The sequence below is a fragment of the Limulus polyphemus genome, unplaced genomic scaffold, assembly GCF_000517525.1.
Source record: "Limulus polyphemus unplaced genomic scaffold, Limulus_polyphemus-2.1.2 Scaffold3057, whole genome shotgun sequence".
Taxonomy (NCBI): domain Eukaryota; kingdom Metazoa; phylum Arthropoda; class Merostomata; order Xiphosura; family Limulidae; genus Limulus; species Limulus polyphemus.
Window position 1 is genome coordinate 75513 of NW_013668667.1, and position 15446 is coordinate 90958.

The following is a 15446-nucleotide window of genomic DNA, read 5'->3' on the forward strand; positions in this document are numbered from 1 at the left end:
ATTTAGGATATTTTACTCTTTCCAACCGTGATATCAATATCTCAATATATATATATATATATAAAGTTATACATATACTACTCTCGCTGTAGCCGATGTTTACATGTATTTGGATGTGGTGGTTAGTTCTTCGTGAATTTAGGATATTTTACTCTTTCCAACCGTGATATCAATATCTCAATATATATAAAGTTATACATATACTACTCTCGCTGTAGCCGATGTTTACATGTATTTGGATGTGGTGGTTAGTTCTTCGTGAATTTAGGAAAGGTTTTATAGAAGAAAAAAGTTGTTCTTTTACAGTAATTTGTACACTTTGACAGAAAACTTTACCAACAATTTGAAAACTTGCAAAATAGCTTTTATCTAATTGTTATAAAGCTATATCATTTTGTTACACTGTAGTCCATTAGTCCCAGACGTATGTGATGTTTTTGATACATAAGGTACCTATTCCTGTAGTTTCAGATCAGAATTCTCTACCTAAACTTGTACATTTCTTGTGATTCTGGAGTCACTTGGTAAGCCTGTTATTGGCCTTTTACATGCATGACTGTAATTTGTCTCTTCTGTTACAGTTACCAGTCTAGAACGTCTCCATCTGCTCATTGGACTTTGTAGAGCTATTAATCAACAGTCGTAGGGGATACTGAACCTGTAGTACATTAAGCCTAATTAATTGTGATTGGTCAGCTATCAGAGGTAATATCACTTTCCTGGTTGGTTTACGATTTAAAATAGTTTAGATCCAGTATCGAAAGGGAAGTGATCAGTTAGCAAAGTCGTGGTAGGATTCTTGATTAAATTCCCGCCATGTTGAAAAGTTATCTTTAACTTCCACTTCATTTGCATCAAGACTTGCATCAAGTCTGCTTTTCTTACTTTCGTTTCACCTATAGCTCTACAAAACTATAGGTTTATATATTGTTTTTCTTTGTTGTAATATGTTTGTCTTTTTTTCTCCACCAGTCACCAAAGTCCATCAACTACACTTTTGCTGAACCTCCTGACCAGCAGCCAGCTTCTCTGTGAGTTAATGAGTACTTTTCAACGAATAACAAAGCAAGATAATAAATCTTTCTCTTCACTCACCACTCATAAAAATAAAAATAATATATCGTACAGAACGATGAGCTATGAAATAATAATAATAATAATTAAGCTGAAACGTTTTCGTGTTAACTACTAGAAACTAAAATTAATCCTCGTTTAATTTGCATTTCGCCAGTAACGAAACTTAATATCAACCTCAAAGTTCATCATCATATAAATACACTTCTGTAAAGGCGTGAACCTCATTTTAAACAAACTTCAACTAATGAAATATCGTATTTAAACTTACGTGTTTTATGCATAATAAAAATAGACGTTCTTAGCATTTGCTATGTATTCCCTTTCGTAGGAACTTTTCAAAATAAGAAAATTTTGGCTACTGACAAACAAACCACTTACAAGAAAAGATGTGAGGTCTTTCAATTCTATGGCTACGTTCTAGAAGTAGATTAACAATAACGAAATCTCCTTTGGCTACTGACAAACAAACCACTTACAAGAAAGGATGTGAGGTCTTTCAATTCTATGGCCACGTTCTAGAAGTAGACTAACAATAGCGAAATCTCCTTTGGCTACTGACAAACAAACCACTTACAAGAAAGGATGTGAGGTCTTTCAATTCTATGGCTACGTTCTAGAAGTAGACTAACAATAGCGAAATCTCCTTTGGCTACTGACAAACAAACCACTTACAAGAAGGGATGTGAGGTCTTTCAATTCTATGGCCACGTTCTAGAAGTAGACTAACAATAGCAAAATCTCCTTTCTGTATTGCCAAATGTAGCGGGGTCACTTCTGCTGGAAACTCGGAACTGTACTTACTTCCACAGTATTCTGCATCAGGTGTTGTCTCTCTATGTAAGAAAAGATAGCATTTATCCGATATTCTAAAGACGTGCATCTAGACTACACTAATAAAGTCTGGATATTTAAACTCAGTACATCATCACTAATTTTAATGCCATCACTTAGGCGTGCATTTGACATGGCTGTTTCGGCGCATTTTACATGTGATCCATTTGGTCTTTATATTTGATCGCCTTAATTTGGATTTTTATTCCAAAACACTAGTTTTACACTCTTATCTGTAGTTATTGGGTGTAAGTATGCGACAGAAATACAATCTCTAAGTTGTAAAAAGTTTGGAAACTAAACAAATAGTATTTCAGTTTGGTATATCCACAGTAGGAAGGTTTTATGGTCTGATATGAAACACTAGAACACATGGACAAGGTCTTAAAAGGCCAAATACTTCACTTAAAGACTGCCATGTACACAGTATGCATATTGGCAATCACCGGTCCACAGCATACGAATTCAGTACGAACTTCGTCACGAAAGCATCTAGAGTGTTCGACTCATTAAAGTCTTTGGAGAAGCAGCTAGAGTGACGGACTCGGTATGGATTTTGGAACATCAACTAGAATGAAGAGCTCATTACAGACTTTGGAACACCAACTAGAGAGAAAAACTCTGTAAGGACCTTGGAACATCATCTAGAGCGATTATTTCATTACGAACTTTGAAACATCAACTAGAATGATTATCTCATAACAGACTTTGGAATCTTAACTACTGAGACGAATGACTTGATTCTAATATATTATCTATTCAGTATTTTAAGTAGTTTATTTAGCCAAAGTAATTCACTGTAACAGCTGATAATGCTACTTTAATATCACACACTTTGAGTTAAATTTTACTACCAACGTGTGTGTGTTGGTGTTACACTAGAGTCTGTGTTCAATTGAATCCCTAACAATTAATGGTAGAACGTTCAGGTGTTTAAGCGGTGAATTTGAAGGCTTATAATGCTAAAATTTCGAATTTAATCATTGTGATGGGCACAGCACTAACAAAATCATAGCACTTAAATGATTGAGATATCCATTACCAGAGATAAGCTATACGTAGAAACGGAGATCTTAGTTTCGAAAGTACACCTTCAAAAAACTTATCATAACGTATTGCTGAGTCAGACGTGTAGTCAGACGCCTAGCATATAACATAGGGATCGAAAGTCAATAAACAATAAAACTTAAACTCTTCATAATGATACACAAATATTAACCCTAGTAGTAACGAGTTAATACAGAACCAGTCGTTAAACATAAAGTAGGAAATAACAAAAGTGAAGAACACAACTAGACAGATAAGAGATTATTGCAACAGGACAGTCTGTTAGAATGTAGATTAATGCACCTGAGAGAGACAAGTTATTATAAAAGTTAAATTAGAAGGATTAATGGAGCCGGTAGAAATAGACGACTCAGGTATATCCAAGTAACCTGTATGAGTGAAACGAATAATATTTTAAATTTAAGCAGTATTGTCTAAACTAATACTGTAGTTAGTTCAACCAGAACTAAACCAACGTAAAACAAGTATAATAAGAAGATTATTTGAGATACTATATATAGATTAAACATAAGTAATAACTGGTGATCTTATCAGAGGAATATTTGTAGGAGAAAGTTATCCTAATAGTTTCACAAACCAAGTAAAACACAAAATATTATTAAACAACTAGCAGAGACCAACAAAACATTTGCGGTAAAATTAGTATCTTTACTGCAACAGCACTTCTTTAAATACAGGATTTCTAGAATTATGCCAAAGAATTCTAATCACAAACACCGAAATCTGTAAGTCCACTTATCTTAGACCTAACATCAGTTAAGCCTATATTCGATAAAGAGATAAATTAACTTTGTAACTTGAGTACGTTCTTTGCTTAAGTTTTGTTGGAGGGTAAACTTTACATCAATAAATAAACTTATAATGTTATTCTACAACCTAACGTTAGTTCTTTTTTAGAACTTTGATAATATTTTTAATATACTGTTGTACAAAATTTTTACTAAGGTATATTTTGATCCACCTTTTGTTATCATCTATTGAAATGAAGTGTGTGTGTGCATGTGTATTTAGACAGTAAGGTGCGAGCATATTTTCAGAACAAACAAAAACTGAGTGTTATCATGATAGGTTGCACACCTACCACTAAGAGACCGAAAAGAGTGGCAATGAGTGAAGTTAAATGCGTGTGTAAAGTTGTAGAGGAGTACAATAGAATAGTTCCTAAAGAGGACAGTATCAGTCTTTATGTAGCCCCAGTAGAATTAGTTCCTAAAGAGGACAGTATCAGTCTTTATGTAGCTCCAGTAGAATTAGTTTCTAAAGAGGACAATATCAGTCCTTATGTAGCTCCAGTAGATTTAGTTGCTAAAGAGGACAATATCAGTCCTTATGTAGCCCCAGTAGAATTATTTCCTAAAAAGTACAGTATCAGTATTTATGTAGCCCAAGTATATTTAGTTCCTAAACAGGACAGTATCAGTCTTTATGTAGCTCCAGTAGAATTAGTTCCTAAAGAGGACAGTATCAGTCTTTATGTAGCTCTAGTAGAATTAGTTCCTAAAGAGGACAGTATCAGTCTTTATGTAGCTCCAGTAGAATTATTTCCTAAAGAGGAGAGTATCAATATTTATGTAGCCCCAGTATAATTAGTTCCTAAAGAGGAGAGTATCAATATTTATGTAGCCCCCAGTATAATTAGTTCCGAAAGAGGACAGTATCAGTCTTTATGTAGCTCCAGTATAATTATTTCCTAAAAAGGACAGTATCAGTATTTATGTAGCCCAAGTATATTTAGTTCCGAAAGAGGAGAGTATCAATATTTATGTAGCTCCAGTATAATTAGTTCCTAAAGAGGACAATATCAGTCCTTATGAACCCAAGTAGAATTAGTTCCTAAAGAGGTCAGTATCAGTCCTTATCAACCCCCAGTAGAAGTATTTCCTAAGGAGGACAGTAACAGTCTTTATTTTTATTTTGCCCAGTATAATTAGTTCCTAAAGAGGACAGTATCAGTCCTTATGTAGCCCCAGTAAAATTAGTTCCTAAGGAGGACAGTATCAGTCCTTATGAACCCCAGTAGAAGTAGTTCCTAAGGAGGACAGTAACAGTCTTTATTTTTATTTAGCCCCAGTATAATTAGTTCCTAAAGAGGACAGTATCAGTCCTTAAGAACCCCAGTAGAATTAGTTCCTAAAGAGGTCAGTATTAATCCTTATGAACCCTAGTAGAAGTAGTTCATAAACAGGACAGTAGCAGTCCTTATACAACCCCAGTAACAGCTGGGGTCCGATTCAGAAAGTAGTTAAGCTATAGAAAGGCCTCTTCAGAGTAATCAAACAAACAACTTTCATTTATTTTGTGATACAACTTTCCTAGAACGTATGTAGACTGAACTATGATTGGGAACATTATTGTAAGATCCTGCTTTCAAGGTAAGTTTCTTTAGAAACATTAGGACACGTTGTTTCTCCTAGTACAGTGACATCCGTTTCACAGCCGATAATACAAGAAATGTATGGTAAGAGAACAGTTAGTATACATCAGTATAATAAGAAGGTTAGGCTTTATGAATGCAAAAATTACCCGAAGACCAAGGACCAGTTGGACAAATAAATGATAGATAAGACATTAAAAAGCAATGAGACAGAATACATCAAACATATAGAAGATTAAACTATGTTCCACTCGAGAATGATGACGCAGTTACCGACATTAGATTTTGTTTGTTTGTAGTTAAGCACAAAGCTATACAATGGGCTATCTGTGCTCTGCCCATCACGGGTATCGAAACCCGGATTCAGGCGTTGTAAGTCCGCAGACATACTGATGTTCCACTGGGGGGCCGACTCCAAGCTAGTGAACAGACATTAACAAAGGCTCATCACAAGACAGTATGGCTGAATAAGGTAGCGTCGACATTAATAGCAGACGTAAAGAATACAGCTTTTGAAAATATCTTAAGAATGTTTACCAATATACCTTTAAAGGCAACTGATAAATTGTTTAAATTATGTAAAGTAGTTCACTACTTGTAGAGTTGAATGGTTCTTTTCCATTAGCGAAAATCCGTATGCAGATATTTCAAGTGATCAGCACTGCATTTAGAAAGGATGGCGAATAATATTGTGAAATATATCAAAGGACTAATAAGAGTAAGCAATCTAAATTCAGGTACCTTTTTTTATAATTTAATTATGTAATATTTACAGGAATAAAAGATAAAATATGGGGATTCTGTGTCACGAGAACAATCACCTCTGTTTTTACAGAACTCTAACACCTGCTAGCTAATGCTAAAAATGAAACAATGCTGTCTAAAATATTCCCTCAGACAGATGTACATCTGTTCGATTACCAGGATAAAATTGTTTACAAAGTGTTTGTTTGTTTGTTATGGATTTCGCGCAAAGCTACAAGAGGGCTATCAGCGTTAGCCGTCCCTAATTTAGCAGTGTAAGACTAGAGGGAAGGCAGCTAGTCATCACTACCCACCGCCATCTCTTGGGCTGCTCTTTTACCAACAAATAGTGGGATTGACCGTCACATTATAACGCCCCCACGGCTGCAAGGGCGAGCATGTTTGGTGTGACAGGGATTCGAACCCGCGACCCACAGATTGCTAGTCGAGCGCCCTAACCACCTGGCCATGCCGGGCTTTACAAAGTGTAAGTTTACTTTACAAGTAATAACTAATTACACAATTTCAGAAATAAATATAAAAGTACCGACCATAAAGGAATACATGACAAATGAAGAGATAAAATTATCTAAAGAATCAGAGTCCAATTTGGATATATTAGAGATTAAGGTTATCTTAACAAAAATTCAAGATTTATCTCAAGAAAGATCCAGATTAACTATTAAAGAATCCACACGTGAGAGGAAAATCCTTCGATTGATAGAAATCGATTAATTCAATAGTTATAGATCGATGCTTAGTAATCATCTTAATAAGTCTATAAATACTACATTATTTCAAACTAACTCGTTTTGTTATTATTACATAAACCTCCTCAAATTGGTTATTTGTACACAGTGTTACAGACTGCATATCCTGGTATTTAGAAATAAATATTAATTGTAACGCAGTAATTATCCAAATATGGGACACAGTACACAAAATACAATAGTATTCGTACTTAATAATATTTGTGTTGTATATACACCAGTAACAGACAGTAGTTTGGTATTTAATCTAATATATCAACAATGTTTGTGTTGTATATACACCAGTAACAGACAGTAGTTTTGGTATTTAATCTAATGTATCAACAATGTTTGTGCAATATATACACTAGTAACATACAGTAGTTTGGTATTTAATCTAATATATCAACAATATTTGTGTTGTATATACACCAGTAACAGACAGTAGTTTTGGTATTTAATCTAATGTATAAACAATGTTTGTGCAATATATACACCAGTAACAGACAGTAGTTTTGGTATTTAAATCTAATGTATCAACAATATTTGTGTTGTATATACACCAGTAACAAACAGTAGTGTTCATTGAAAGAATAAACCATTCCAAACTTTTACTTATTGTTAAACAAATGTTTAAACAACTCTGTTCAACTAAACCTGTATTTATTCAGGACGAGTAATAATTAATGTCAAGTTTTAAGTAAAAAAGCCGATAATGAAAATAGATTTTGGAATTTGAGCTTTGGCTAATAGGTCCAGGGTTCTTCGACTGAGCTATCCAAGAGTACAAGTTTTCCATTCACCTGTAAAGCTTTTTACTGCATCATCACCATACTACGCTACGATACGTACAGATACCAAATCATAAGAGGTTTATCCGACGCTTACAATTATTTTTTTAAATCCCTTTAATTTGGTTTACTATATCATCAGGGCAGTTTCTTTGAGACTTAAAATCTCAATGATATTCAGATGCAATATTTTCTGAAAATCAATATTTTGTTTTATTCATCAAGAAAAATTATTTACTTGTTCGAGGAGGTATTTTTATATCAGTTACTTTAGACCTATTTTACATTTTACCCCATGGTGTCCAGGAGCAACATCACTATTTCCAGATTTCCTGTAGCTATAGCATGGAGGAGTGCATCCATAATTTCAATGTCCGCTCTTTTTAGAAACATTTCAGTTATCGCAACATTCTCGGTATTAACAGCTACAAGTAAAGCTGTTAGGCCTTGATGGTTAAGTGCGTTGATGTTGACATCAGAGTTTTCCTAAAAAGTCAGAGAAAAAAGGTATAAACAAAATTTTGGCACTAAGAGTTTCCTGAAAAATATGTTGAACGTAAAGTAATATAAACAGTTTTATCTTTACCTTTTTATACAAACCAAATTTAAGTTTGGCGATTTACTCCCACAGGCACATGTATTGTAATGGTCCAGTTTCATGTAATATCTCTTAGATTACAGTGGACTGTAGTGGACAAAACATGTTAAACATTTTTTCTACAAAACGTAAAATGTAAGGAATTACACGTTTCTTTTTCAAAATTAGTTTTGAACAAAGAACCAAACCAAAGATAAGACCGTTTCATTATATCTTATCAAACCTATAAGCAATTACTGTGTTTTTGAAGATAAAGTATTTTACTCTAATCAAACCCATTACAAAGGTTAGGTATTTCATTAAAAATAATTTTACTTCAAATGTTGCCAAGCAACAATTTAAACAAAAATCGTGACAAGCATCCACTTGTTTCAAATAATAAACAGCTTGACAAACATCCAAGCTTCATAAACCACGTAACCTGCTTAAAAATAGCATAACATTTCATTATACATATTGGCAGCGATTTACATAGCTTCACCTACATTGAATCACTCAAGATACCTCAGAGGTTTTTTATATCACTCTAGCTTATCCCAGACCTGTGTATATCACCCAATATACTCTAGAGCTCTTTATATTACTTAGAGATTATCCCAAACCTGTATAAATTACTCAATATACCCTAGAGCTCTTTATACCACTCGTAGGATACACCAGACCTGTTTAGATAACTTAAGATACCCCAGAGCTTTTTATATCACTCGAGCTTATCCCATACCTGTTTAAGTCACTTAAGATACTTTAGAGCTCTTAATATCACTCAGAGATTATCCCAATTCTATGTAGGTCGTTCAAGATACTCTAGAACTCTTTATATCACTCAAGTTTATCCCATACCTGTTTAGACCACTCAAGATACTCTACTGCTCTTTATATCACTCAGAAATTATTCCAGACCTGTTTAGATCACTCAAGATACTCTAGAGCTCTGTCTCTTTCCATTTAATTGCAACTTCCAATACTAACTCTAACTACTTTTCTCGAGATGAGAAACTATTACGAGAAAAATATTTTTTAAAACGTTAGTCAGAGTATAATTTAGTCCTCATTGTATTACCCAGAAAATACTCTAGATGTCTTTTATCAGTCAGAGATTACTCTAGAAATATTTGATCAGTCTTTTTTCGATAATTTAGAGAATATTTCAGACCTATTTTGATCACTCAGAAAATGCTTCAGGACTTTTTATTTAACTAGATAATACCCCAGCCCTTTTTCAATAACTCAGCATATATTCCAGAACTCCTTTTATCACGGACAAAATATTACAAACGCTCTTATCACTCGTAGAATACCCCAGACCTGTTTAGAGATCAAAATAGACATGAGCTATTATCTAGGTGATAGAATAAGGTTTGGAGTATTCTATGGGTGATGTAAAAAGGTTTGGAGTATATTCTAAAAGATTGAAAACTTTCTCTAAATTATATAAAGATATCTTAAGTATTATTTACGTGATAAAAATAAATTTGGAGTATATTCTTAGTGATCAAAGTGATATAGAGTATTCTATGACTGATAAATAGAGGTTTTTGTATTATCTTAGTAATTGAAAGAGGTCTGGAGTATAATCTGAGTGATTAAAAGAAGTTCGATTATTCTGCAATAACCAAGAGGTCTGGACTATAATCTGAGTAGTAAAAGAGGTCAGATTATTCTCTGTGGGGTGGTGATAAGTGTGTAGTGTCTTCTGAGTGATCGAAAGAGGTCCGTAGTATAACCTGAGTGATTAAAAGAAGTCAGATTATTCTCAGAGAGAGATGATAATAGGTGGGTAGTGTTTTCTGAGTAATTGAGAGAGGCCTGGAGTATTCTACGAGTGATAAAAGAGGTCTGGTCTGCAATATTCTCTGTGTAATCGAAATAAGTTTGGAGTGTCTTTTGAGTGATATCAAAATATTTGGAATATTCTCTGAGTAACAAAAGGAGGCCTGAAGTATTTTATCAGTGATTGAAAGAAATCAATACTATTTCTTTAAATATCTAAAGAAGCTTACAGTGTTATTCTCTGAGTGATAAAAACAGGTCTAGAATATTCTATGAGTTATGGTGAGAAGTCTGGAGTATCTTCTAAGTGATCAAAGTGACCTGGAATATTATATGAAGTATTGAAAAAGGTCTGGTATATTCTCTTAAATATTGAAAAAAAAAAGATGTCTGGAGTATTCTATAGGTAATAAAAAGATGTCTGGAAAATTCTATAAATAATAAAAAAAAGATGTATGGAGTGTTTTCTAGGTGATAAAAAAGTGTCTGGAGTATTCTATGTATGATAAAAGATGTATGGAGTATTCTATAGTGGTAAGAAGATGTCTAGAGTATTCTATATATGATAAAAATGTCTGGATATTCTATAGGTGATAAAACAATATCTGGATATTTCTATAGGTGATAAAAGAAGTATGGGGTGTTCTATAGGTGAGAAAAAAAAGTCTGGAGCATTCTATACATGATAAAAAGATGTATAGAGTAGTCTATATATGATAAAAAAAAAGTCTGGAGCATTCTATACATGATAAAAAGATGTATAGAGTAGTCTATATATGATAAAAAATGACTGAATATCCTACAGATGATAAATAGGTGTCTGGAGTATTCTATACATGATAAAAAAATGACTGAATATCCTACAGATGATAAATAGGTGTCTGGAATATTCTATATATATGATAAAAAATGACTGAATATCCTACAGATGATAAATAGGTGTCTGGAATATTCTATATATATGATAAAAAATGACTGAATATCCTACAGATGATAAATAGGTGTCTGGAGTATTCTATATATATGATAAAAAAATGACTGAATATCCTACAGATGATAAATAGGTGTCTGGAGTATTCTATATATGATAAAAAAATGACTGAATATCTTACAGGTGATAAATAGGTGTCTGGAATATTCTATATATATGATAAAAAATGACTGAATATCCTACAGATGATAAATAGGTGTCTGGAGTATTCTATAGGTGATAAACAGACGTCTGAAGTATTCTATACATGATAAGAATATGTCTGAATTATTTTATAAGTGACAGAAATTGTTCTCGATTATTCTCTGAAAGTAATCTCTTATTGATAAATAGAGGTCTAGAATAATCTCTTAGTGATAAATAGAGGTTTAGAATAATCTCTTAGTGATAAATAGAGGTCTAGAATAGTCTCTTAGTGATAACTAGAGGTCTAGAATAATCTCTTAGTGATAAATAGAGGTCTAGAATAGTCTCTTAGTGATAACTAGAGGTCTAGAATAATCTCTTAGTGATAAATAGAAGTCTAGAATAGTCTCTTAGTGATAAAGAGGTCTAAAATAGTCTCTTAGTGATAAATAGAGGTCTAGCATAGTTTATTAGTGATAAATAGAGGTCTAGAATAATCTCTTAGTGATAACTAGAGGTATAGAGTAATCTCTTAGTGATAACTAGAGGTCTAAAATAATCTCTTAGTGATAACTAGAAGTCTAAAATAATCTCTTAGTGATAGCTAGAGGTATAGAGTAATCTCTTAGTGATAACTAGAGGTCTAAAATAATCTCTTAGTGATAACTAGAGGTATAGAATAATCTCTTAGTGATAACTAGAGGTCTAGAATAGTCTATTAGTAATAATTAGAGGCCTATAACAATCTTTTAGTGATAAATACAGGTCTAGAATAGTCTCTTAGTGATAAACAGAGATCTAAAATAGTCTCTGAGTCATAAATTGAGGTCTGGAATAGTCTCTGAGTCATAAATAGAGGTCTGAAATAGTCTCTGAGTCATAAAAATGTTTGGAGAATTTTCTGAACGTTGAATGATGTTTTTTATCAATTTTGTTTCTCGTGAGACACTTCCGAGATTAGTATTAATAAGGTGAAATACATGGAATTAAAATTACTTTATATATGTTTTAGGTAACATTCTATTTAATCTATTTTTGCCTTTAAAAATTCTTCCGTTTCCGCCACAAGGCCCTCTTCCACCAACTTGAATAACATTCTCTCATTCTCTTCAAGAAAGGGAACTGGGATCGAACTTCTTTTCTCCTCTAGATGCTCAGGGATGTCGTCATCATCATCATATTTTCTCTTCTTAACTCTAAGCATTTTCTGGGGGTTACAGTTATTACAAGAATATATTCGCTGGTAGTGTGTACAGACCGAGAAAGGTAAAGTCACGATACTTAAAACCCAGATAAAGCATTACAAGTACAGTTTCCCCCCAGTGGCACAACGGTATGTCTGCGGACTTACAAGGCTAGAAACCGGATTTCGATACCCGTGGTGGGCAGAGCATAGATAGCCCATTATGTAGCTTTGTACATAAATTCAAAACAAACAAGTGTAGTTTATCAACAACACACAATAAAATAGAGCTTAAAATAAAACATTAAAATAACAGTGAACTGCAAATACTGGATACAATAAAGGACAAATTTGTTAATTTTTCGATTAAAATTGATTTTTTACTAAGTTCATTCTATATTTAAAAAACTACTTAAAGCGAAGTATCAACAAATAAAAATTCATTTACTTCTGAAATAGGGTCGTATATTGTTACGTTTATTTTTAAACAAATTCAACTATCGCTTCAAAATACATGAAACATCACATGTAATCTGCTAAACCAATATCTGCTCTCGAGTGATTAAACATACAGCGTAATTTATTGTTGTTGTTTTGATGTATTAAGTTCGGATGTATAGTGCTTAGTTTCTGAATGATTAAATTAAAAGAAAATTTTAAAAACAATCGTAGTTATTTTCTTCGTTTGTCATTATAATCCTATCGTAAATTTCATTTCATTCAATATCGTTCTCTCTATTTTAATGGATGATTTGTCATCAAACAGATTTCGTTAGTGCTTAACCCTAAAACCCTTATAATATCAAATTAGTTTTGATAATTTCACTTTTTTTTTCAAAAATGCCGTTATGAAAAGGTTACAACAAATCTTATCTCAGGTTGTTATTTTTGTTATTTTAGCGCAAAGCTAAACAAATCGCATATGGGTTCTCCCAATTCCAAGGAACTCAACTCCGAATTTCAACGTTGTAAGTCCTTAAATTTAGTGTTGACCCACTTTGAACCATATTCCAGGCTTAAAGTATTCTTTTACTTTTATTTCTTCGTGATTATTAGCTGACATTGTTCAACAATCTGAATAACTTGTGTAAAGCTAACAATAACAAAACTTGACATAACTGAAAACTTGTTTAATAAAAGAGTTTTAAACACTGTATGGAGAATCCCTGTGTAGACTTTAATATAGCTAAAACACCTGTTCAGTTTGTCTATCAGTAATTCAAACAAATATTGTTCTGTTGGAACGGGTCCCCAGTGGCTTAGCGGTAAGTCTATGGACTTATAACGCTAAAAACCAGGTTTCGATATGATGTAGTGGGCACATCACAGGTAGCCCATTGTGCAGCTTTGTGCTTAACTACAAACAAACAAGCTGTTGGAACGCCGTAACACGACGAAGCAATGGAAACCAATTAGCCTAATACTAGAGATTAAAGTCGTGTCAGGCTGTATGAAAAATTAATAAATAAATAAACATTTCCCATTCCTCCTGTCTAGTTACTTGACTATTGCGGATTTCAAATCAATATCAGAATTGTCAACTTCCGAAAGGCCTCCTGGACACAGACTTGTGGGGAAAAAAATGGATTTGAAATATTATTCTTATATACTCGTGTGACCTATTTAGTTTTTCCCTAAAAAATTGCAACGCATCGTGATTTCTATTACCATTTAATTCCTTATTGGTCTCCAGATGTGCCATTAGTAACTCTACGGACTTACAACGCTAAAATCCGATGTCCGGTCCTCTGTATACATTTGCGCAAAATCGAACAAGCAGGCTCTTCATTTATTAATTAATTGTTTATTTGTTTGTTTGTAATTAGGCACAAAGCTACACAATGGGCTATCTGTGCTCTGCCAACCACGGGTATCGAAACCCGGATTCTAGCATTGTAATTCCGCAGACGTACCGCTGTGCCACTGGGGGGCTATTAATTAATAAGTATCATCTATAATAATAAACGGACGTGTCTGTGTGTGTGTGTGTGTGCCCGTCATAGCTCTAAGATGAAAACCTAGAAACCTGAAATTTTGCACCAATACTAAGTGGAGCCTGAGGGTGTGCACCTCGGTATTATTACTTATCTTATCCCCGTGTGCGCGCGCATGCGTGTGCGCATCTTTTTAATGAGGCAAGCTAGCAAAAACCACATAGAAAAGAAGTGGTTTCTTATATTAAAAGTAGAAATCACAGACAGATAGACACGCTCTTTTATTATCGACGTATAGTTCGTCAAAAATGACAAGGCAAGTACTACCACCCCATAGTATAACCTGTATATCAGTTAGATTAACAACTTCTATTATATGAAAAAGCCAGTGCGTTTTCGTAACAATGCGTTCCAACAATGGCTCTTATGTCATGTTGCTTAGCAACAAAAGTATAACCTAATATTATTTTTAAAAAGAAGTATGTTATAGGTCAAACCACTAAGGAGTTAATATATTTTTAAGTATATATAATTGTGGATACAATGTTTCGGGCAATGCCCTTCTTCAGGTATCACCAATGAACTAACTTAACGGTAAATCCGTAAACGAAAACACTCTAAATCGAAGGTCGCGTGACGTGACAATGTAATAAATCGGGATGGAAAGTTCCCAGGTCACAAATTATTTTTGTTTTCTTGTACTTCGCGGTTATGTTTGTTTATAGGGGGCATTCTTCAAAACAAGAATTTTAAAATTTATAGAAAAAAATTGTGGTTAACTGTCATGAAATATTAACGGTCTTCAGAATTTTGTGGCGTAAGGAATGTTACTTTGAAACCGATACCAATTACGCGTTTCTTTAAGTACTTGGATATGAAGCGTATATGGTTACAGTACCCGTTTTGTTTTATTTAATGTATATATTAAATCCTCAGTGGTTTGACTTATAACACACTTCTTTTTTATCTTTTTCAACAACCACTACGAGTAATTTCCTACACGCTAATATTATTGTTAGTCTATGTATTGAAAGTATAAAATGAAATATATAAATAACAAAGATGGAAAAATACTTGTTGATTTCTCAATTTAGAGTCTCCGTTGATTAAAGAGGTTTGTTTTTTTTATTCAAAACGTTGGTGATATAACAGAAAATACCTTAATCTTAAAAGCTAAATTTTTTTTTAAAAAACAACGATTATTTTATAC

The 15446-nt window shown here is 33.2% G+C and overlaps 1 protein-coding gene across 1 annotated transcript in view; it reads right to left on the bottom strand.

Annotated features, from left to right (window-relative positions):
* The window catches only part of LOC111088055 (transient-receptor-potential-like protein), a 27755-nt gene that overhangs the window by 3787 nt on the left and 8522 nt on the right, over positions 1 to 15446 (bottom strand). Inside the window, exons 2-3 of the mRNA XM_022396912.1 lie at positions 7927 to 8120; positions 1750 to 1910 (exon numbers count right to left, since the gene is read on the bottom strand). Of these exons, the coding sequence (XP_022252620.1) occupies positions 1750 to 1910; positions 7927 to 8027 (262 nt within the window). The 5' untranslated portion in view covers positions 8028 to 8120. The remainder of the gene's footprint in view (positions 1 to 1749; positions 1911 to 7926; positions 8121 to 15446) is intronic.